Source organism: Colobus angolensis, unplaced genomic scaffold (assembly GCF_000951035.1).
Source record: "Colobus angolensis palliatus isolate OR3802 unplaced genomic scaffold, Cang.pa_1.0 Scaffold233, whole genome shotgun sequence".
NCBI classification, from domain to species: Eukaryota; Metazoa; Chordata; class Mammalia; order Primates; family Cercopithecidae; genus Colobus; species Colobus angolensis.
The window spans coordinates 3,428,645-3,453,396 of record NW_012115522.1 but is presented as its reverse complement, the minus strand read 5'-3'; the positions used below and the strand labels follow the sequence as shown (position 1 = coordinate 3,453,396).

The 24,752-nt window shown below is 50.8% G+C and overlaps 1 protein-coding gene across 1 annotated transcript in view; it reads right to left on the bottom strand.

The window, feature by feature from the left end:
* Positions 1-22,722, bottom strand: part of SCARA5 (scavenger receptor class A, member 5) — a 130,898-nt gene extending 108,176 nt beyond the window's left edge. Inside the window, exons 1-2 of the mRNA XM_011944574.1 lie at positions 21,808-22,722; positions 17,060-17,186 (exon numbers count right to left, since the gene is read on the bottom strand). Of these exons, the coding sequence (XP_011799964.1) occupies positions 17,060-17,171 (112 nt within the window). The 5' untranslated portion in view covers positions 17,172-17,186; positions 21,808-22,722. The remainder of the gene's footprint in view (positions 1-17,059; positions 17,187-21,807) is intronic.
* Positions 22,723-24,752: the final 2,030 nt, after the last annotated feature.

Below are 24,752 nucleotides of genomic sequence, written 5' to 3'. Positions count from 1 at the left end.
CTGGCCGCACTGCCTATGGGGTAGCCCTGCTCTGCAGGGAGCAGCACCTCTGCTACTGCCATGCACTGCCCCTTCAATAAAAGTTACTAACACCACCGGCTCACCCTGGAATTCTTTCCTGGGCAAAGCCAAGAACCCTCCAATTTTGGGGCTTGCTCTTCCTGCATCACAACCCCTTGAGAAAGCCTGAGCCAGGGCTACTCTGCTAAATCGCTCCCGGATTTCTCCCAGATTTCTCCCAGATTATATAGACATATGTGGGTACAAAATTTTTAATCTGAAAAAATTTACAAAATTTTGGCTTTAAAAAAAAAAACACCCATGACTTCCTCAGAAACTGCATAAGGAATACATTTGTTTTATGCTGCTCAGTATTGGGGTAATTTGTTATGCGGCAATAGATAACTAACACACTTCTGATAGGTGCTGGAAAATACAAAGATGACACGCTGCGGGAGGGAGAGACTTTGTCAGCGTCAGTCATTTCCAACTGAGTAGCTCCCAGGCCAGTGCCTGGCACATAGCAGATGCTCAAGATATTTGTTGAGAGATTAAGATGCGGCCACTGCCTTTCAGACGCAGCCATGGGAGGGGAAGACGACGCATAAAGGGTAACTGCAACACAGGGAAGAATGAGGTCGGCGCGGAAGGGAGCGGTGACACAAGCAAAGTGCTGCCTGCACAGGTGGCGATGCATTCGGTGCCGGAGGTAGTCACAGAGTCTGCATGGAGGAGGCTGCAATTCACCAGTGCATGAAAGACAGCCCTTTCTAGATGGGCTGAATTCTGTTTTCTCTTCACTTCATAGTGCAATGTACAACACATACAAATTTGAAAGCAGTGACTTTAAGGAGCAAACAGTCTTCCTCTCTGTGTGAACCATCTACAGGAAGTACCAGACAAAGCTGTTCACGATTAACAGGTTGTCTGCAGACACAGGCACACACAAGACCAGAGCACTGGAGAAAATGGTCGACAACCACCACGACAACAGGAAGAAGAAAAACTATCCCAAGCTCAAACAGAATCCCGGGAAAGATTTTTCCATTTTGCAGTGGCCTCCAGAAGTGAGGGTGGCATCTGGACGTCAGGAAGCCAAGAGGTCTGGAGAGGGCAAGGCCAGTAGCTCTGAGCAAATAAATAGATACAAACAGTGACTTGCCAGAAGAATCCAGAATGCCAGGCTGGGAGACGTTGTTCATCTCAGTGTGGAGCATGTGGCTGCTTGATGATTGCTGGGAGCAGGAGATAGATGGTTTCCTCTCTGTAGGCATCCTTCCCTGCATACAGCCTGCACAATCTTGCCATAGCTGAGTATCCCTGGGCTATTACTTTCTTAACATCACTCGACTTAAATACATTTAAACTTAAATTTCTTTGGAAGGAAACTTCATCACCATAAGTGGAGAATTAGTGGCTTCCTATTACAAATTAAAATAGATGCCTGGCTGGCCCCGGTGGCTCATGCCTGTAATTCTAGCACTTTGGGAGGCCAAGGCAGGTGGGTGACCTGAGGCCAGGAGTTCGAAACCAGCCTATCCAACATGGTGAAACCCTGTCTCTACTAAAAATACAAAAATTAGCCAGGCATGGTGGCAGGTACCTGTAACCCCAGCTACCCAGGAGGCCAAAGCAGGAGAATCATTGGAACCTGGGAGGCAGAGGCTGCAGTGAGCCAAGATCCTGCCACTACACTCCAGCCTGAGTGACCGAGTGAGATTGTCTCATAAAAAAAAAAGACACCTATTAAAATAACAGATTCATACCTGTGTATCAAAGGCATCTTGAACACCACTATGCTGTATGTAGCCACATCCTAAGAAACACTGACTTTAATGAAAGTAACTAAGTCACAGTTCAGTGACATGTTGCAAGAAGAAAGTTAACACACACCAAGGAAATTTCATTTATAGAGAAGCAAAACCAAATTTTAGATGTTCAAGTTTTAATATGGTCAAGGTCAGGCACACTGGCTCATGACTTAATCCCAGCACTTCAGGAGGCTGAGGTGGGAGGATTGCTTGAGCTCAGGAATTTAAAACCAGCCTGGGCAGCATAATGAGACTCTATCTCTACAAATTTCTTTTTAATTAGCCAGGGATGGTGGTTTGTGCATGTATCCCAGCTACTCAAGAGACTGAGGTGGGAGGATCACTTGAGCCCAGGAGATCAAGGCTGTAGTGAGCTATGATGTCACCACTGCACTCCAGCCTGGGTGGCAGAGCAAGACCCTGACTCTAAAAAGAGAAAAAAGTTCTAGAAGGTAGTATGTTAAGAATTAAGTACCACTGAAAGAACCATGTCAGAACCTTGCACGCATCTTTCACACCATCCTCATTATCATCCATTACCTCTTTCCCTCTCTGGTGATCCCACTAGTCTCTAAGGTTCTTTGAGGCAAGGTGTGTCTCCCCATCAGCCAGCGAACAGCAAAGCAAACACATGTAAACAAGAGTTATTTTTGTGGCAAAGACTGTCTCTTACATTTGCCATATGCAAATAATTGACAAATTCTAATTGGCTGGAAAAACACATTTTTGGAGCAAACTTTTGGTCTGAAAAAATAAAAGCTGGAGCCAGGTGCAGTGGCTCATGCCTGTAATCCCAGCACTTTGGGAGGTTGAGGTGGGCAGATCACTTGAGGTCAGGAATTCGAGACCAGCCTGGCCAACATGACGAAACCCCATCTCTACTAAAAATACAAAAATTAGCCAGGCTTGGTGGTGTAGGCCTGTTATCCCAGCTACCTGGGAGGCTGAGGCAGGAAAATCACCTGAACCCAGGAGGCGGAGGTTGCAGTGAGCCGAGATGGTGCCACTGCACTCCAGCCTGGGTGAGACAGTGAGACTCTGTCTCAAATAAATTAATTAAAAGTTGGGCTTTCTTTGCATGCCCAGGGCCTCTGATTGCTTCTTTGTGTCCATGTAGGTAAACTGTAAAAGGTAATCACTGGAACGGAATCGATACTTGACTCCTGGCTGAGAGTCAAAATCACACGTGGAGCTTCTTAGTCATATCAAGGCCTGAGCCTGCCCCAGATGCTCACTCTGATTTAGTGGTGAAATCACAGATCCGTGGCACTGAGGCCGCAGCTCTGCAGCAAGGCATTTGTCATATCAAAAGGAAAGGTGAAGACACATTCTTGGAAAGCAAATGAAAAGTCTTATTAAGAGCTTGACTTTTGGGGAGAAAAAAATTCCTTGATTTCTTTTCAATAGGACACGTTGAAAATGGGGTTATATCAAATAATTGTATTATTCCTAGAGGTAAACATGGTGAAGAGTTCCTCCTAAAACTGGGAGCAAGAATACCCCAAAGAGTTTTTGCTAAAATACTGCATCCTGGGGGTAGGGAGATGTTTTGCAGCGGAGATTAAAGAACAGAGAAGTTTATATAAAAACAATGCAACCCTGGCACGCTGAGCTGAGGATGAGTCGGGAGAGGGTCCCCAGTGTCAGGCTACATTGTGGAGAGAACCTTGAACCTCTAGAGCCCCCTTTCCTGTATCAAGCAGGTAGCATCTCTCACAGCGCTTTGGGGGAACAGCATGGGTTTGGGGCTCTGTGGAGGTCAATGCAAAGCCTGCCTCTGTCATGCATTAACTGTGAGACCATGAGCGAATATTCTGGCAGTTCCCTTCATCAAAATGTCCTTTCCTTGAAAAACTAATATTTCAGTTTCTTAGTCATAATTTTAGAGCATTTTGGAGTTATCCAAATTTATTTCTCCTCTCCCATTTTAAAAGAAACTCACAAATTGGATCTGATCAAAATGAGTGTTTATTTCCAAAAAAACTGGCTCTAAACATTAAAAAAACAACAACAACAACAACAACCAAAAAAACAGAAGGCAATGATTCCATTGTTACATACTTGAGTTTTAACAGCAGCAAACAGTTACTTTCTTCTTGTTGTCTTTGGTCCCACCGCTCATAAACAGCAGGTGGAGATAGGGTTTTATTGCTGGGAGGAACCTCAGAGCTCAGCTCATCCAAGGAGCTTCGTGAAACCCACCCAAGTCTGACTTCACGATGGTTACTCATCACTCACATCGCTCACTGTAACAGGGAGCCACAAACAACCTCTGTCTCTGAAGCTGCCACCACTCTCTGGCTTTCATGGGGACTCCATAAGACAGGGAAGGAAAGTATGAAGCAGGGGCACTGCCACCGAGAGCCACCCCCCGAGTCCTGCCTGGAGTCACAGCGGACCCAGGGAGACAAGTCTCCCTGGAGCCTGGGAGGGTCCTCAACAACCGTGATGTTGTGAAGTCTGTATCATCCTGGTCATCACCCTGAATCCTGGCAAAAAAACAAAAAAAAAAACAAAAAAAACTTCTAAAGCTCTTGGGATTTCCAGAGTCATAAGAGTGATTTTTGTATATTCATGAGATGAGTGGGTCTGGGGACCCCCTAGATCCCCTCAGGATGGGGACTGGCCCCTGGAACGACCAAGGCAGGATTGGAGAGTTGGGACCTTCAGCCTTACCCCCCAACCTCCAGGAAAAGAGAGGCTGAAGGTTGAGTTGATTATCAACAGCCAATGATTTAATCAATCATGCCTACATAATGAAGCTTCCATAAAAACCCAAAAGGGCTGGGTTTGGAGAGCTGGACGTGCAGAAGTTCCTGGAGGGCAGAACAGCTGGGGAAGGCATGGAAGGTCTGCACACCTACTCCCAGACCCACCCTGTGCACCTCTTCCCTCTGCTGTTCATCTACACATCCTTTGTAATATCCTTTTCAATAAACCTGTAAATGTGAGTAAAGTGTTTCCCCGAGTTTCAGGAACCACTCTAGCAAAATAATCAAACCCAAGGTGGGGGGGTCCTGGGAACACCGATTTATAGCCACTCAATCAAAGGAAGTGGGTGCAGGGTGGGAGCAGTCTTGTGGGACTGCGCCTTCAACCTGTGGATCGCAGGCTACCACCAGGTGCATCGTATCAGGATTGAATTGAACCAGAGGACACCCAGCTGGTGTCTGTAGGAGAACCCACTTCAGAATTGGCTGTTGATGGAGAGAAATCCTCATCCATTTTGGTAACCTGAAGTGAAGCATTCTGTGTTGAGTAAGAGAACAGAAAAAAACATTTTGGCTTGTTTTTTTCCTCTCCAGAACAACCAACTGGGATAGAGTGAACACCAGTGACCTCTGCCCTGCTGCATCCCAGGCCTGAGTCCTCAGGGCAGACGGCCCAGCAAGGGCACCCGGGGTAGGAGCCTGGTCTTCCGCAGAGCCAGATGCTCCCAAGCCTTCTAAGTACGGGAGAGCAGGGGAAGGAGGGACAGCCAGGGCTAATTCCATGCAGATTTCACAATGGTCTAGGACAGTTTCTCTTAGTACTTGCAGAGATCTGTCCATCTTGTCACTTTCACATAATGTTTGTTATTTTTCCTCCCCCCCTATCCATGTCCCAAGTTACTCTGCATAAAAATTCTGGAGAACAATCAAGGGTGTGTGTGCTTGTTTTCGGGAAAGGATGCTGGTGTGTGTCTTCTTCTATAGCGGGGGCTGAGGGGTAGAGAGAGGAAGCTGGGAGAGGGGAGGGCAGGGTGGCCAAGGTGAGCTGGTACACCACTGCAGCCACGTGGGAGAGAACCTGAGAGCCTCCCAGGAAGAACAAGGGGTTCCTGGGGCTGGTGGAAGATGCCACTATTCACGCCCCAAATGCCCAGCACACAGATTAGAAGGAATGCGGCATCAATGTACTGAGACTCAAGCAAGCAGCAGGCTCAGGGTTCTGCCTAAGTTCAGGCCAAAAGACCCTCCCCTTATAGAGTGGCCCCAGCTCCTTGTTTAGAAGATTCCCACTTCCCTTCCTGGCCCTTCTGTCAATGACAGTAAGTCACTTAAAGATGTCTGCAAGTTGGAAGCCAGGTCTCAGCTAGTTCCATTTTTAAATCACTCCTCTTTCTGGGATGCTAATGCAACCTTCCGCCCACCTCCTGGTCCACTTTGGTTTGATGAACTGGTTTCTTCTCTGGGCAGAAACAAATGAGTTGAATACACCTGTCTCACTCTCCCAGTTCCTACCGCCATTCAGTTGGAAGGGTGTCTGGCTTGGGAGACAGAAATGCTGAGAGCCTCCCCTGCCACTTGTAGGGGACTGAGTCATCCGTGTCCCTGAAGCCTCCAGCTCTGCTACCTATGCACGAAAAGCACAACAGGCCATGCCAGAGGAGGGAGCTCAGCAGATCTGGGCAAACAGGATGGGGATGAGACGCCCTAGGACTTTGGGTGCTCCTCAAAAAACTCCTCCCCACAAAACCTCACAGCCTCACCAGCAGTTTCTGCCCTGAGGCCACCCAGCAGGATCACTTGAGCCCTCAGTCCTGGCTTAGCAAGCCCCCCTGCCTTAGTCCAGGCTGCCACAGCAAAGTACCACAGCCAGGGCAGCTCATAAACACAAATGTACTGCTCACAGTTCTGGAGGCTGGAAGTCCACGAGCAAGGCACCGGCAGATCTGGTGTCTACACAGCCGCCCCACCCCTCACGGTATCCTCCCACGGCGGCAAGAGAGTGAGGGAGCCGCTGGGGTCCCTTTTATAAGGGCACTTATCCCACCCACGTGGGCTCCACCCCCATGACCTAATCACCTCCCAGAGGACCCACCTCCTAATCCCATCACTTTGTGGGTTAGGATTTCAACATAGGAATTTGGAGGGGGCACAAACATTCAGTCCATTGCACCCACAGAAAACCAGGACTCCCAAGGCCCCCCATCACCTACTGTTAACTCCAAACAGCTGTGTTTATCCTCCTTTCATGCCATCTCCCTCCTGACTCCTGAAACCTTCCTGCATCGGCCCCTGGACTCCCAGCCAGTCAGCCGTGAAACCTCTCATTCCCTCAGCCTCTGCTGTAGGCGTTTCTTCTACTTTCTTGTTCCAAATGAGACCTGCTTCCTGCCTGCCTGACCTTTCCCATGAGTACTTTTCTTTTCCCATTCTCCTCATACACCAGTCATATGCCAGGGCGGTAGATGTTTCGCTTTGCTTCCTTCTAGAACTTTCCCTCTCCTTCCTCCCTAAAAACCCCCAGCACTTGTGTTCACTGTCATAAGACTTGACACCGCACCTCACTGTTAAGAGCCACCTGCTCCTCCCCTCCTGGGGACCCTGTCGCTGCCCTGGCTCTCCTGATGCCCAGGTATCACTCCTTGTGGCCTCCTTACCTAATTTCAGCCTCCCCAGCCTGGGCCATTTGCTTCGAGCACTGGAAACATGGCTGGCCCAAGCAGGGACGGACTCTGACTGTAAAAGACACACTGGATTTTGAAGACTCAGCATGAGAGAAAAAAATACATAAATACCTCAATAAACTTTATAGCAATTACACGTCAAAATGATAATATATTGGATACACTGGATTCACTAAAGTGCATTACTGTATTTCAGTTAATTTCTTGTGTTTTCTTTTTTTTTTTTAGGAGAGACAAGGTTTCACTATGTTGGCCAGGTTGGTCTCGAACTCCTGACCTCAGGTGAACCGCCCACCTCAGCTTCCCAAAGTGCTGGGATTACAGGTGTGAGCCACCACGCCTGGCCAGATTCTTGTGTCTTTTCACCTTTTAAACTGGCTGCTAAGAACTTTAAAATTGCATGTGTGGCTCACCTTTCGTTTCTAGTGGATTCTGCTGCTCTAGAAAGGCTTTTCACCAATCACTGAAATCTAAATCCCACATTCAAATGTCCCACTTTATGAACGCCATGACTCATCATATGTATTTATGTATTTATTTATGTATGTATGTATTTATTTATTTATTTTGAGACAGGCTCTCACTCTGTCACCCAGGCTGGAGTGCAGTGGTGTGATCACAGCTCACTGCAGCCTCAACCACCTGGGCTCAAGAGATCTCTGGCCTCAGCCTCCCAAGTAGCTAGGGCTATAGGCTACTAGCCAGATTTAAAAATCTGGCTAATTTTTTAAATTTTTTGTAGGTTGGGGGGGAACTCTCTGTGTTGCTCAGGCTGGTCTTGAACTCCTGGCCTCAAGCAATCCTCCCATATCGGCCTCCCAAAGCACTGGGATTACCGACTTAGCTACAGTGCCCGCCCTCATCTTCTTAGTGCAGTCCCTCAGGTCTCTGACTCTGGGGTGCCCCAGCCTCCCACAGACCATGCATCCCACTGCCTTTCCACCCTCTCACACCCTCCTATCCTTGCTGGCCCTCTTACCCTACTCCACTCCAGGATCCACGTTATCAGGTCACACACTTCCACTCCTCGCTCTTGTCTTGCTTCCTCACACTTGCACAGGGAAACTCCAACCCTGGTCAGGTCTAACCCCACCCACACAGCTGAGCACAGATGGAAAAAACAAACAAACAAACAAACAAAAAACATGCCCCTAAGCCAATGGGGCTGATTTAAACTCAGAGCCTAAAGACCCAGGGGCACTGGCTGTCTCTGGGCTCCTACCTTTCCCTCATCCCATCATCTCTCTCTCCCTCTCCCAGACATGACTTCCCACTCGCTCCTGCTCTTCACTCTAGGTTTCCTATTTGACAGAGAAAACAGAAGTACTGCTTAGAGCCCCATGGGCAGGCCCAGGAGCAGAAGCAGACACACTGAACGGACACAAGGGTACTCACACTAGGACCTCACATCTTTGGGGTGTGCTCTATGTACCCATTTGGAAGGACTCAATGTGGAATAACTCACATAGCCCTTACAAAAGCGTATGAGACAGGGGCTATGGGTTTCCCATTCCTTAGAGGAGGGGAAGCTGCGGATAAGAGCTTGTTCAGGTTTTCCCAGCCAGCACTCAGCAGAGATGGGGTCTGAGCCCAGCCTGTTCAGCTGCAGAGCCTGTCTTTTTTTTTTTTTTTTTTTTTTTTTGAGATGGAGTCACACTCTGTCGCCCAGGCTGGAGTGCAATGGCATGATCTTGGCTCACTGCAACCTCTGCCTCCCGGGTTCAAGAAATTCTCCTGCCTCAGCCTCCCAAGTAGCTGGGATCACAGGTGCACGCCGCCACGCCACACCTGGCTAATTTTTCTGTATTTTAGTAGAGATGGGGGTTCCACCATGTTGCCCAGGCTGGTCTCAAACTCCTGAGCTCAAGCAATCCACCTGCCTCGGCCTCCCAAAGTGCTAGGATTACAGGTGTGAGCCACCATGCCCAGTCCCAGAGCCTGTCTTTTTAAGCACCACACAAAGTCATCCCCACAACAGAGAAGGTGAGACTTCAGCACTTTAGACTCAGGCATCAGAGCCGAGTGAGGCTGTGTGCGGATCTACACCAATAACATGTCCATATCCTGAATTTCCTTCCCACTGAGTCACCTTTAGGTAACCTTGCACTTGAGCTAGACTTGTGCTGGTCTGCAGTGGGAGGGAGGAGAGAGGGGAGGACAGACCAGCTAGAGCAACGGTAAATTACAGAAGTCATGGGGCCCCGTCTCATGCCTCTTTGTGCCCCTTGCTGCACACAGCACCTACAGAGTCCCTGAATATATTTTGCTGCAAGATGAAGATGAAGAAGTGAATGAATGAGCAAGCAAGGAAGCAGAGGCCAGGACTATGAAAGCAAGGTCTGTGGGCAGGAGAACTGGGGGATGCCATGAGGAAATCTGCCCCGGCCACTCATCATCTCCTCTACTCCAGGGATCACCAGAAGCCCACCTGCCCACCCAGGGCTCTGTCCTCACTGCAGGTCTCCTTCAAGCCCATCCACTCCAGACTGTACCAGGCTAGTGGGACAGGCCGGTGGCACCCCCCTCAGACCCTCCTCACTGCCCCCATCCCTGGAGTAATGCCACGTAGGAGATGGCATGGCCCAGGGCTGGGGCTTTGGCTGAAGATGGGGAGGGGAGGCTCCAGTCCATGCCCATCTGCGTGGGAAGGCGCCCCCGGTGCCTCTGTGCCCCCTCCCTCCCTCTTCCTGACGCCTCCTGGAAACAGCAGCCTCCATCCTGAGACAAGGAAACACATCCCTTGGCTTTTCTGGTAGCAAACTTCAGGGGGCCTCAGGGAGCAAAGTGCCTCCAATCAGGATGACGAAGGGACAGACACACATACGCCATAGAACCAGGAGCCCTTGGGGCCCAGTATTTCTTATAGATTCTAATATTTGAGAAATAGGACTAAAGGAACTTGCTCAATTTCCTGGAGTATCTAGGCCTCATGAGAATCCCACCAGTAACCGGAACGCTGCTTTCTTCAGCAGAAGGCCAGGATCAGCCTGAAAACACTCCCCAGGCCAGGGTCCCTGAGAAGGGGCATGGGTGTTTCCTGGGAGGCCCCGGGTGGCAGCAGCTCCTTCCACCTCCTCGTCTGTCCCTCTCTTTCTTCCCCACCTCTGCAAGCTTTTCAGGGGACTCCCAAAGACCAAGGAGGGAAATAAACGTGGATCGAGGGCCTACTGTGTGCAAGGCGCTTTACCCGGGTTACATCACGTCATCCTCCCACAATGCCTGTGGGGTTAGTAATATTATTCTCACTTTGCAGACAAGGACACTCAAGATTAGCGGGTCGGGGCCCTGGCAGAAACAGAAGGCTCCCTCAGATTAGGACACATCACAGGGTTTCATAAAAGGAATGTCTCAAAGGTGTGGCCAGGATGTGACACGCACAAGGACAGAGCAGCATTCGTGGGCTGTAACCACCCTTGGGCCCAAAGGGTCAGGGATGGGAGCAGTTGCCAGACCTGGAACGGGAAAGTCCAGGTAGACAGGGCAGCTTTCAAGGAGCTGTGGTCTTTGGTGGAGGGACAGGAGCAGCCCTGGATGACTCCATAGGGCAGAAGCTGGAGGAGGAAGTGCTCTAGCTTCCCTGTCTCCCCTCACCCACCTCCTGCCGGGGCTCCCCAGCGAGTTAGAGTAAAGAACAGTGTCCGGCACGTGGGGATGGCAGGACAAACAGAACCCCCTGCACTGGGTCTGAGTTCACACGTGCAAGGACAACACAACTAGTGTGTGCACTGTGGGTTCACACCCAGCCCTGACACACTGCAATGTGTGTCACCAAGCCACTCCCATCTTATAGAGGGACAGCCCATTGGGCAAGAGTGACCTGGAGCACGCCTGGCCACTGGTTCCCCCGGGAACCGGAGACTTGTCTAACAGAACCGTGCTCTCTGCTCTGCATGGGCTGTAGCTCTGAACTGGGTTAATAGCCCCCTCTCCTGCACCAGAGCCTGAGGCTGCAACCTGTAAAGAGCGGTGACTCTTCCAGAGGCCCCAGCCAGCCCCTCCCAGGAAATCCATTCCCATCTATGGGCAGCAGCCCAGCAGCCCTCAGCTGAGCCAAGTGAACCAGGGAGATCTGACGGATGAGAAGGTAGATGAGGAGGATAATTTCATTTTATGGGGGAGGAACACAGGAATTGGGAGGCTGGGCCTTGGGGCAGCGAGTGGCCTGGCTGCAGTCCTCAGCAGCCGCCAGGAGCATGTGTAACTCATTACCCCCAGGTCCCATTTGCGGACACGGATGACGCCATGAGTGGAGGGGGCTGGGGCCGCGGGGGCGAGTGGGACTGCAGTATTTTTCTGACACTAACACCTCTCTCTGGCCCTCAGAAAGTGCTGTAGAGGAACCAGGCCCAGCCAGTCCCCACCCACTCCCAGCTCGGCCTCCTCCTCCACCTCCTGGCGCCAGACTGGAGAGGCCCCGACTGCATATCAGGGAAACCAAGGCGGGAAAGAGGAAGGCGGGAGGGGAGGGTGGAGGGAGGCCAGACCACCGGTGTCTGGGGGTTCTGTTGAGAGGGTGGTGCGAGTGAGCATCCATCAGAGGCCGCCAGAGGCAGCTTGGCTCAGGAACCTTCCAGGTCCTATTTGGGCTTGGCCCTTCCAAGCAGTTCCAGCCCCTCAGGAGGACCCTCGGCTATTGCCCAGGATCCACAAGGTGAGGAGGACGGGGACTTCCATCAACAGTGGGCCCTGAGGAGGACAGCAATGACCAAGACAAAAGGGAGGAGGTAGATTCCAGAGGTGACCCCGCCCAGGCATGCAGAGAGGGGAGGCCCCAAAGGCATCAGAGAACAAGGGGTGCCTGGGGCGCCTTGAAGGATGCAGGGACAGGACGAGCTGGAGGAGCTGGGCAAGGTGGCTGCTCAGGGAGGGGATAGAGGAACCAAGGCACCCAACAGTCCCTCCTCTTCCCATATCACCTGGCAAGTGAAGAAAGGGAAGGGATAAAGGTAGGGAGGGTGAAGAGAGATGAGGGGTGAGAAGGAAAGAGTGAAAAACAGCGGGTCCTGTGCAGAAGTGGAATGGCACCTGCAGGAGCTGCTCTGCTTGGGGAGGGTCCTTTCCTCTGCACTGAGGAAGCTCCCTGGGCATCGAGCCCCCGCCCAGCCCATTCCCCACGGGTGTCCCCTCACCTCCTCTCTTGCTTTTCCTGCCCTTGCCTCTGGTGGGTGGCTGCAGGGAGCTCCTTTCATCTCTGGGCTGACCACCTGCCCAAGCCCATAAAAGAGGGACTCCTCAGCACTTCTGCCTCCAGGCAGTGCCTCCTTGTCCAATGGGTGAGCTGTTTGTAACCTGGCATTTCTTGTCCCTGTTTCTCGGATGGATGGGCAGGAGGGTGTGCGTGGGTGAACCAGGTGAAGGCTAGCGCCTGGACAGGGGCGCTCACGCTTGCTGGCTGGCTGAGTATCTGTTGGGGGTGCCAGCAGCCACATGGTGAACAGAGATTTTCCGGGCTTAAGGCAGATTCTGCACTTGGATTCTCACGTGCCTCCTTGTCTATTTCCCTATTGGTTCCGAATCCAGAGGTGAGGGAGTCACTCCTTGGCACCATCAACCCTACCCCGTGAAATCCCCATCCTGGGAAGGAGCCTGCATCCCAGGTGAGGAGACTCAGAGTCCGGTTCCAGCTCCACCACTGACCACCTGAGTGGACTTACCGTGTCATTTACCAACAATCACGAAGACTTCCTGGACACCTGCCACCTACAAGGTCCCAAAAGAATTCCAAGAGGAGCAAAACACAGTCCTGACCTCATGGGTCTCAGTGAAGATGAGACCTGCACTCCACAGCACATGGGCCATGAGAGCAGGGCAGCTCATCACATCCCAGCAGGAACACCGGGGAGCCTGCGGGAGACTGGACCTGGGGACCATTAGGTCCCACTGCCAGGGAAGGCTGCATCTTACCTTCATATCAGGCTGTACTTTTGCAATTTTGCCTCCGCTGATCCCACTATCCCCATGGCCAGCCTCCAACAAAAAGTGCCGTCTCTCCTCCCTCCTCCCACCTCTCACCCTCCATTGAAGGAGGAAGTTCTGTAAGGGTCTTGGAGCTTGTCCTGGGCCTCACACGTCACTGTCTTCACTTACTCAATAAGGGCTCGAGGGTAGCCCTGACTGGGTTCAGGGGTGCTGGCTCTCCCTTCCTTTCTCATCTCTTCCCACCTTCCCCCTCCTTCCTGCCTGGCCCCAACCCTTCCTCTTCCTCTCCCATTTCACTCCGCAGAGAGGAGGATCAAAGACGCAGCAAAACCCTTTAGAAACAGGTCAAAAATGACTTGAATTTCCCCAAGTCAAGCTTGTCGTTTTCCTCTCCGAAATGAAAGGAAGAGGGGAAAAAATCAAATTAGAAGATCACAAGCTTTGAAATCCCTGGCTTCATCTCAACACTCTACTCTGCCCGGGTTCCTCATGTTCCAGCCCCCAATCTGGCAGCCAGGAATGAAGATGGACCCAGAGAACTCGGCAATCAGGTGTAGATGGTGAATGCTTTGCCACATTTAGACTTCAAGAACCCCTCTGTTCATCCATTCATCCATTCATTCATTCATCGATTATTCATTCATCTATCCATCCATTAATCCATCCATTCATCCATCCATCCATGCATCCATCCATTCATCCCTTCATCCATCCATTCATTCATTCATCCATTTATTCATTCATTCATCTATCCATTCATTCATTCATTCATCCATCCATTCATCCATCCATCCATTCATCCATCCATCCATCCCTTCATTCATTCATCCATTCATCCACCCATGCATCCATTCGTTCATTCATCCATTTATTCATTCATTCATCCATTCATTCATTCATCCATCCATCCATCCATTCATCTATCCATCCATCCCTTCATTCACTCATCCATCCATCCATCCATCCATCCATCCCTTCATTCATTCATTCATCCATCCATTCACCCATCCATCCATCCATCCATTCAGGTATCCCTCCCTTCATCCATTCATCCATTCATTCATCCACTTATTCATTCATTCATCCATCCATTCATTCATCCATCCATTCATCCATCAATTCATCCATCCCTTCATTCATCCATCCATTCATTCAGCCATCCATTCATCCATCAATTCATCCATCCCTTCATTCATCCATCTATCCATCCATTCATCCATTTATTCATCCATCCATCCATCCATTTATTCATTCATTCATCTATCCATTCATTCATCCATCCATTCATTCATCAATTCATCCATCCCTTCATCCATCCATCCATCCATTTATTCATTCATTCATCTATCCATTTATTCATCCATCCATTCATTCATCAATTCATCCATCCCTTCATCCATCCATCCATCCATCCATTCATCCATCTATTCATCCATCCATCCATTTATCCATCCATCCATCCCTTCATTCATCCATCCATTCATTCATCCATTCATCAATTCTTCCATTCATTCAAAAAATCTCTAGTGAGCACCTATTGCATACTGGGTTTGGGAGACATCAATAAACAAAATAGAGATGCCTGCTGTGGTCCAGCCTATATTCTTGCCATGGGGAACAGATAATGAATGATACATGTAAATAAGGAGACTACTGAGTCAGGAGGAAGTCAGACCATGGAAGAAAGGAAAAAAGAGTCAGGGAAAAGGGAATGGAAACTCAGGCCTTCGAGAAGGTGAGAGCTGAGCAAAGTCCTGGGGGAGGAGAGCATGGAATAAGTGGGACGGGGCAGTAATGCACGCTGGGGGATGCCAGGGGATCACCCTTTTAAGGGGAGAAGCCCCAGGTGAGTGAACCAGAGGTTCCCTGCCAAGGTTGGGGCAGTGAAGAGGGGAGAGGCACGGGACCTCCTGGGCACTATTGTCAGCACCCAAGTTTTCACTCCTGCTGTAGTGGGAGCCACAGCCATGCTTTGCCCAGCATAGCGTCATATTCTGACTTGGGGTTGAAAAGGGCCACATCCTTAATGCAATGGCCAGGTCCGATTTTACACACAGAATTTTAGAACCAGATAGGACCTCAGAGATATCCCCCTGCATCCTCATTTGGCAGACAAGTACACTGAGGCCCACCGAGGGTCACATGCCCAGGAGGCGCAAGTCAGCCTGGACGCCATACCTCTCAACCTCTGCTGCCTGCCCTGTACCTGGGCCCTAGCATCAGGGAACCCTGGGACAGGACATGGCTAGCATGGCTCTCAAAGTGCCCTCTGACAGAGCTCCCCACACCAGAGGGGCCCAGAAGGTGTAGTGGCTAGGGTTGCTGTTAATTTTCAGTCCTTCTGGTCCAAATGAACTTTTCTTTAAAAAAAAAAAAAAAATCTGGTAAGAGTAAGACGAGGTACTGGGAAGAGGGTATGGTGGTCCCAGGGACATCTGACCCCTCCCACCCCTGAGGCCCCCCAGGCTGGCCCTGATGGTCCTCTCCAATCATGCCACTATGCTGTACTCAGTCTTTCTTGCCAAATCAAGCCCCTTTGCTGATGTGCTAGTGGGTACGGATGCCACCTTCCCCTTTGCTGATGGACTGATGGGAGCTCTGCATGGGGCCAGCACGCCAGGCCTTCTCTGCCCAAGTGGCGTGAGCCTTACAGAAACCCTGACTCAACTTGGTGTCACACAACTAGGAATACCTTTCCCACCTCTTAGGCAATCTTATTCAGTCTTCCAGCCCTTTTCCAGAAAGCCCTCTGCCCGCCTGACTTAATTATTCACACACATTTTAGCCTACTTTATATTTTAGGCAGTTGTTCCCATGCCAGCCCCTTCTGGGATCATAAGCCCTTTGAGGACAGAGACTGTTTTAATTTCTCTTTGGAGCATTCCTGGCTGCTCACCCTGGCCTGACACATCATGGATCCTCAGAGTATGTTTGTTGATTGGAATCTGAAAGAAGAGCCACCATGGTGGACAATCCTAGGGTGCGGTGAACAAGTGCATTGGTCAGAAGCTCAGATCTCCTTGACTCCTCTGCCTGCGGACACCCTCCCCGCTCCCCACCTCTCTGAGCCACCGTAGTTCTTTCCCTACACTCAGCGCCTGGTGGGAGGAATACAGGGTTGGAGGAAGAGAGGAGTGGAGTCATTACTCTTGAGTAATTTCAAGAGGCAGTTGGCAGAGTGGAGCGAAACGAGAGAGGGAAAAGGCCTCCTTGGCCGGAAGTCTTTCGAAGGCTCTTCAGTAAGCTTCATTTTATTTCTCTTTGATGTGGAGGCAGTGTTCTCCTCTCTGACATGTGCTGCATGCAGCAAGAATTTATCAGTCATCTACTGGGTGCACAGGAGCCAGACTGATGAAAAAGCGCTCTGGGCTTCTCCAAAGGAAGCTGCATCAGTTGGATCTCCAGGGTTTTAGCAAATAAGCAGCCCCTGAGATGCAGGGCCTTCTGAGTCACTGGTGTGGGGACCCCTTTCTGTGGCAAGACCAGGGCCTTGCACCCACTGGCAGAATGAGCACTTTGGAGAGCTGTTTGCCCCTCACGAGTGCTTCAGGAAGTGGGTGGGAGGCCCCTCTCCTCACCTGAGAGGGTCTGCACTGACTGGCTCAGAGGCCCTTGCCTGACCCCAGTCTCACTCTCTCAGGAGTAGAAGCATGGCCCTTCGAGTCAGGAGGCTCCGTGCTGGACCACCCTATGACTGATGGGCTGTGCAATCTGTCCATCTGTAAAATGAGTACTCATCTAACTGACAGGTTTGTTGAAGTGAATGAATGAGAAAACCCACGGAAAAGACCTTTTAAAGCATAAAGTTCAATATATGCACTATTACATGAGGAGGTCACAAGCACTCAAAGGCAATGCCAAGGTTGAGTGGGAGCAGGGCTCCCTCCCCACCCCCAGGTCAGATCTTGTGCCCCAAGTCTGAGCCAGCTGCACTCACCATCCTCACACAAGTTCAGCTTGGACAGGCTTCTGCCATCAAAGGAATCCTCACAGATGGAGCTGGCGTCACAGTCGCTGACAGTGTGCAGGTACATGGCTTTGTTCTCCATCACGCCCTGCAACAGCTGCAGAGAAGGCAAGAGGGGAGGAGAGGGAAGACGAAGGCAGGGAGAGAGACAGAATCAACTGTAAGTGGAAACAGAAGCAAATGGATAGAACAAGGCACCCACCCCTGACCCTAAGCCTGAACACGGGACCCTCTGCTCATCACCAGGACCCAGGTGCCATCCTCCAGGTCCTTGGGGCCATGATGCCCCCACCCCCAGTTTTCTCAGGACTTCAGAAGATCAAGGCCCTTGGGCCTTTCTGATGGTGGGATGTGTCCGTTCCTTTCAACAACTCTCAGGGAGGCTGGAATCCTGAGCTGGGGCCACTGTGGGTCACACTGGGTGGGGCCAGGAGGAGGGAACCCTGCCGACTCAAAAGGTGACCTGCAAACAGGTTCTGAGCCCTCAAAACCCGGGGCATGCCAGACAGACATGAGCTTCTGTTTTGTGTTGGAAATGAAGGAAGGAAAGGAAGACACGAAGGGGCATTCAGAGCGGGTACAGAGACCACTTGCAAACAAAGCTGAGCAGACCAGGACTGCTCCCAAATCCAATGGGGCTGGCATGTTGGAAGGAGCTTGGCTCAGTAGGATCACAGCAGGGATTCATCTACTGTGGTGGGGCCCGAGGAACAGGGAGCCTCTGTGGGGACCCGCAGGCACTAAGCATCTGGGCAGCTTTAGGCCAGGGGAGGGCTTCTGTCTGCATGGCCCCAGAGGCTGACTCACTGGGTCTCTGGGTCTACACCATGACGTTCCAGGGGCATATACATTGACTTAGGAGAATCCTATGCTCTTTGAAAGGAAACAGCCTGTTGACGCAACAATGTGTACAACCCGATCCCATTTTGTAAGAGATGCGCACATAAGGTGTGTGTGGATGTAAGACGCTATGATGGCTCCGGGTGAGAAATGTATTACAGGACTCTGGCTGGAAGAGATTGTGGGGATTTAATATTTCTTTTTGCTTTCAGATTTTCTGGGTTTTCTGTGACGCATTTGCATTCCTTGTGTAATGAGAAGAATCTGTTTTTTAAGCCAAATTACAAAGTATTTACATCAATTACTTGATATTGTTTTTGTCACATAAATGCTCAGTGACTTCACAAATTATTCTCTACTTTCATCAAGGTTCCAGGCATGAGTTTATCTTGACCTTTGCCTCTGATGCTCTTTAACTATCTGGACATTTAAGCAATAAAACAGCTTTTTTTTTGTTTAAATAATAAACCCTTTGGAAGATAAAAGCCCCATGAGGATGGGTCCCAGGCCCAGTATGGAGCAAACTCAACCCTTTGACCCAGAGGAGACTGGGAGGAGAGGATGCAGGGCTGGCAGGTGGCAGTGGGGGGACAATGCCTGTTGATTGAGAGATCAGTCAATCAGTTTCTCTTCAGAGGGAGGGTGGGCAAGGAGGTGTGGCAACTTTCATAAATAGACGTAATCAGGGAAGGAGGCTGGCTGGGTCGCTGTGTAGCAGAGCAAAACATGAATTCCATATTTTCTTTCTTCTTTTTTTTTTCTTTTTCTTTCTTTCTTTCTTTTTTCTTTTTTTTTTCTTTTGAGACAGGGTCTCACTCTGTTGCCCAGGCTGGATGGCAGTGGTGCAATCTTGGCTCACTGCAACCTCCACCTCCCAGGCTCAAGTGCTCCTCCCAACTCAGCTTCCTGAGTAGCTGGGATTACAGACACATGCCACCACGTCCAGCTAATTTTTTGCAGAGATGGGGTTTCACCATGTTGGCCAAGCTGGTCTGGAACTCCTAGACTCAAGCAATCCACTGGCCTCAGCCTCCCAAAGTGCTGAGATTACAGATGTGAGCCACTGCACTCGGCTGAACCCTTTATTTTCATGACTTGAGCTTGGCCTCCAGAGACCTCTGACATTTGGGCTGAGAAGAGACCAGAACTGACCAGTCATTGTATACATGCCCTTCCAATGACCCAGGAGGGCTGGAGGCCTCTGCTCTTAGCCCTTCTCTACATCCCCCACAATGGGCACACACACACATATGCACACACACAGCTATGGGGCTCCCAGTATCTGCAGGCCTCTCTTCCAGCCTATGGGAGGGATGGAACAGGGGGTGGTCCGCAGCTCTGCCGGGATCTCTCCTCCCAGCCCCAGACTCCACCCACTCTGGCTTCCCTGTGCTGCAGTGGTGTCCAGTTCATTGGGCTCCCAATTCCGGCCCTCCACCCAACGTCTCCACCCAGGGAGGGCCTCTAGGTGGGGCCCTGGGCAGCTCCAGCACTGCTAAGCTGCAAGGCACCCTCCCTCATTTCAGAAGCACTGTGTGCGGCACCCCTCCCTCTGCTTCGCTCCTTGGGGGGCTGTGAAGCAGGAGGCTAAAGTCTCTTTTGCCTGCAATAACCCTCCCTCTGCCAAAGGCAATATCCTCTACTGCCCAGAGGCCACAGAGAGCCAGACAGGGCGCTGCCCCTGGGGAGTGGAGGTGTGAGGCTCCACTGTCATTTCCACCTTCCTCCTCTTCTGGTTAGCTCCTGGGAGGGGGCTGGAATGCACAGCTTGTTAGCCAGAATGTGTCTGAAGGGCGGCCCATCTCCTTCCTCCTTCCCACCCCTCAGCTGGTCCAGCAGGAGCCCCGGGGAGCTGCTGGGGAGAGGGGCCGGGGCCAATCGGGGCCAGATGTGAGTGCACAGGGCTTGGAAAAGCTCAGACAACTCTACTCATGTTTGTTACTTGGAAATGAAAACTACGCATGTTCTGTCTGCCCAGGTTTTCTTGGGGGCTGTTTTTCTTTCTTGGGGGAGGGAGCAGACATTGGGACCCTCAGATCGCAGATCTTATGTCTTTAGACCAAGTCTGTGCTCTCGAAGATGAAACTGACGGCAAGTGCTCCTCCCAGGAGCACTGTGATGGGGGCAGGCTGATGGCATTTACATTCCGCCACTCCCATTTTAAAGATAAGCCATCCCAGACCAAAGAGGCAAAAGAAGGAATGAATATCAGAGCAGGAAGAGGCCCGGGCACAGTTTTCCCACACAGGGCACTGGCTCAGCTGCAGGGTTGCTTTGTCTGGGAATTGCATGTCAGGCTCTTTTGGTGACCCCTTTCTGGGCCCCAGATCAGGCAGAGAAGAGAATCTCACCTCACACTGCCAGACAGTGTACTCCAGCAGATGGGGATCCTGGGACTGAGGTGGGGCTCTGAGAGCTTGAAGCACATGGGCGAGATGTGGAAGCCACAGTGACCCGTGAATGAAGCCCAAGGAGCCTGGACCTCAACTTGCAACTCAAAGAGGGAGGTTTTGCTCTAACAGGGAGGGGATACCCTCTCCACTAACCTCTTGGCTGTCATGATTTACTTCCAGACAATTTCACCCAAGGCACTTAGAAGGGCAGGTTCAGGGCCAGGGATCTGCTTCTAGATTCTGCATTTTAGAGCTGGAAAAGACCTCAGCCATCTGTACCCTGCGGCCCTGTGCCCTGGGGCCATCTGTGCCCTGTAGGCCTGGCTCTCTGCAGGAATGCGGGGAGCACAGAAGCCACGGGCTCCTATCCTAGCTCCTCTGTTTATTGGTTCCTTGGGGAACTTGGCTCAATCACCTGACCTCATTCAGCCTCAGGTGCATCACCTGTAAAATGGGAAGGTTGGTATATGCTGGTCTCCCGGGGTCACTGTGAGCCTCTCGTGAGATAATGCAGGTGGCATGACTTTATGAACAAGGTCACTCAGGGGAGCTGGTGGCAGAGTCTGATGAGAACAAGCACCCCCCAGCATCTTCTGACCCTACCTGGCAGCCAGGTAGGGGGGTGTCCAGGTTCCCAAGGCCTCCCTCCTACCTAGCCAGTCCCAGAAACAAAGTTGTTTGAAGTTCCCTTTTCAAAAGGCAATCGCAAATGCACTCCAGGGCTGGTATCTGGACCCTGGCTCTTCGATCCTTCTCTGGACATCAGAAGGACTCCGTTAATTCATTCTCTGAGTGGGTAGCACGACCCTCACTTGCTGCTCCCAAGTCAGTTTCTCTGGGTACCAGCATCGAACTCTGCAGGCTTTACGGCTTTTCTTTGGATTACCTCACTTTAAACTCATCAAAACCAAGGGAAAAAATCACATGAGTGTGGCCCTTCTCCAGAGAGAGAATCGCTAAGTAGGTTTTAAATGTTTTCCTCCTCTAACTGTACTTAGTTAAGCTAAATCATAACCCAAAGCTGGACAGAGACAGATGTTTTAGAAATAACTTCTCCCCACATATATCCAACCACTGGCACATGCACACGCACAGACATGCATGCACACGCATGCACGTGCACACACACACACGCACACACACGAAGCCACAGAGAGGAGCTGTCACCTGAGCCATGTGTACCCTGAGTAGGCTCTTGGGCTGTGACATGAGTCAGGTGGAGTTGTCACCAAGGCAATAGCTTCCCTCTGGCACCCCAAATGCAGGCTCACACTCTCTCCGGCCCAGGCAGTTGGATGAGGGCCCAGCGGATATCTGCGGGCCCAGCTAGCGGAGACCTTCCCACCTGGAGAAGGCACATTCAGGCTCTAGGTCTGAAGTTTCCCAAACTCTGTACTCCACTCCATTCAGCTCATTCCAGTCTCCTCCAGCTGCCTTTGAGACAGCATGCCCAGAAGATTGGACAAAATTAGTACCAAGACTCACCTGAGTGCCTCTGGCTGAGGCTGTAGACCCTTGTCCCCTTAGATCCTGGCATTCGCCATGGTGGCCGGAGAGCTGGCTGCCACCACGCTGAGACACAGGCCGCCCCTCGGACAGCGTCCCCACAGCCAGTCAAATCCAGATGGAGTCATAGAAAGGGGCTGCAGGGACGCCCAGGGACGAGTCTCAGAGCAGGACCACAGGGGCCACTTCTGCAGGAGGACCAGATTAAGATGCAACCTGTGGCAGAGTGGGGGTCTGGGCCTGGGGCACCCCGAATGGGGGTGTGCGCTTGGGACTCCCTGTCCTTGGTGCCTGGCCCTGGGTGGCGATCAGGAGATGTCCTGAGGAGGCACCCGCAGCTCCTCTAGGTACTGCCTGAGATGCGAACTGCAGCTGCTCTCGCCGCCAGTCTGTATAAAACAAAATTCTTGGAGCAGTTGCAGAGGCTTCTGCAGTGGGGTCTGGAATACGGCCCCCCTCCTGCGGCCAATCGTGGCATTACAGCCCCATGTTGGAACGTCCGCTGGGCCCAGAGCAGCGCGGTCAGCCTTGGCCTTGGGACTCCACCACCCCGGCCTAAAGGCCCTACTCAAAATACTTTTTGGAAGGCTTCTGGGGGAGTGGCAGCTAGACCTGGCTTATTGAACCACGCAAGAAAACCAGTCTTGTAAACTTATTTATATGACAGAATTGGCATGGCTCAATTCATTCACCAAACTTGGCACAGTTACTTTATGTATTTTCCTGGAGTCACGTTCATCCCCAAAGGACACAGACTGGCCACACTGGGGGTAGTCAGGAAAAGGCCCCAGGGGGTTCCACGGAACTCAGCAGCAAAATCAGCGTTTCTGGCTCGTTAACGCTGCACAGGGGCTGGGAAAAGCAGGATTAAGACTAACTGGCTGTCCATAGCAACTCGGTCTGGGAGGGGGACTCAGGCACGAATAACCCTGAACCTGAGCATGATTGCTTACGTTTGAAAAAGGAGATCTAGGCCGGGTGCAATGACTCACACCTGTGATCCCAGCACTTTGGGAGGCTGAGGTGGGAGGATGGCTTGAGCCCACCCACAAGTTCAAGACCAGCCTGGGCAACACAGTGAGACCCCATCTCTTAAAAAGAAAAAATTCTTTTTAAAGACCATCTAACCAGATGTGAAGGGAGCTGTTAAATTCAAATTGGGGTGGTAGTATCAGGGACATCAGAGTAATCCCCATAATGGTCCGAGCCAGGGTGGCATAGTTAGGCTACGCAGATGGTCTCCAGAGGACAGCACTCTGAGGTAACGTTCATGAATGTGTTCCTGTTTGTTGGTGAAAAGTTCAGCCTCAAGACTCCAGGGTCAGACTTTGTACATGAGAAGTGTTTGCCAAAACTCAACTGTGTCACTGCAGCTGCCCGCCCACAGCTGAGTCAGAAACGCCTTCCTCATTCTCAGTGACTGCCCCGCCTGACTGCCTGGGAAGCAGCTCCAACATCAAACTCCATTTTACAGAAAGAACAAATGATAATTGTATCATTATGATAATAATACCAGGGAGCAGAGGAGGAGAAGGAAAAGAAGAAAAAAACACTTTATAGCATATACCATGTGCTTCTTAAATATTAGCTCATTGAACCTATTCAACAACCCCGTGAGGCAGGTACTGCTGTTTTGCTCATGTACAGAGACAGAGAGGATGTGACTTGTCCAGGGTCTTGTAGCCAGTGAGTGGCAGAGCCAGGATTCAACCCTAGGCAGTGTGACTCTAGGGTCTATGCCCTTAACCTCTCCCCTGCACCACTGCCTCTCAAGCGGAAACAAACGTTTTTGCCCCCCATCAATTCACCAACATTCCTAGAAACGTAATCTTAAAAACTGCCAGAAATGTGATCAAAATATGATGTCCAACCAGCCTGGGCAACAGGACAAAACCCTGTCTCTACAAAAAAAAAAAAAAAATACAAACGATAGCTGGGTATGGTGATGCACACCTGTAGTCCCAGGTACTTGGGAGGCTGAGACGGGAGGATCAATTGAGCCTAGGAGTTTGAGGCTGCAGTGAGCTGTGATCACATCACTGTACTCCAGACTGGGTGACAGAACAAGACCCTGTCTTAAAAAAAAAAAAAAAAGTGATGTCCAAAGATCTTCCCTAAAAGGATGTGTATATTAGCAAGAAATGTGGTAGTTAGTGCTACGGACTAAATGTGTCCCCCAAAATTCAGGCATTGGAAACGTAATCTCCATTGCAACAGTGTTGGGAGGTGGGGCCTTTGTGAGGGTGTTTGAGTCATGAATATATTCGGGATGCTGTAGAAAGGGCCTGCAGGAGTGGACTTGCTTGATCCTCTGCCTTTCTGCCGTGTAGGGACTCCACGCTTGTCCTCGCTTGTCCTCCCACCTCCCGCCCTGTTAGAAGCACTGAGTTGTACTGCATGATAAGCACATACCACACGCAATGTGTATATCGGTCTCCTGCTAACGGGGATTTGGGATATTTCCAATCTTTACCTATTATGAATAAAGCTGCTTGAACAGGCAAAGGGAGATTTGACAGTAAAGTATTGGAATGACCTGGAGGGCTGGTTTTCTCATGGGTGAGAGTCCTCCTGGCAGCTCTTAGCTCAGATACCTCCTTCCCACTAAAATCAGAATTGTCCCCAAAATGATTTGCTTCCATTCAATCACAAATGGCATTTGTAGTAGGCGTTTCTGCCCCCCAACAAGCTGTGATGAAAATGTGATTGCCTTGATAGAGGAGGGCTGAAGAGACTTCTGAAGTAGTTTCATCTATGACATCTCAGTATTTAAAATGGAGGGACCAAGCTTTTTCAATTTGTTTTTTCTAGAGCTTTTTCAATTTGTTTTACCCAGGTCGGAGTACAGAGGCACAATCGTAGCTCACTGCAGTCTCAACCTCCCAGACTCAAGAGATCCTCCCACCTCAACCTGCTGAGTAGCT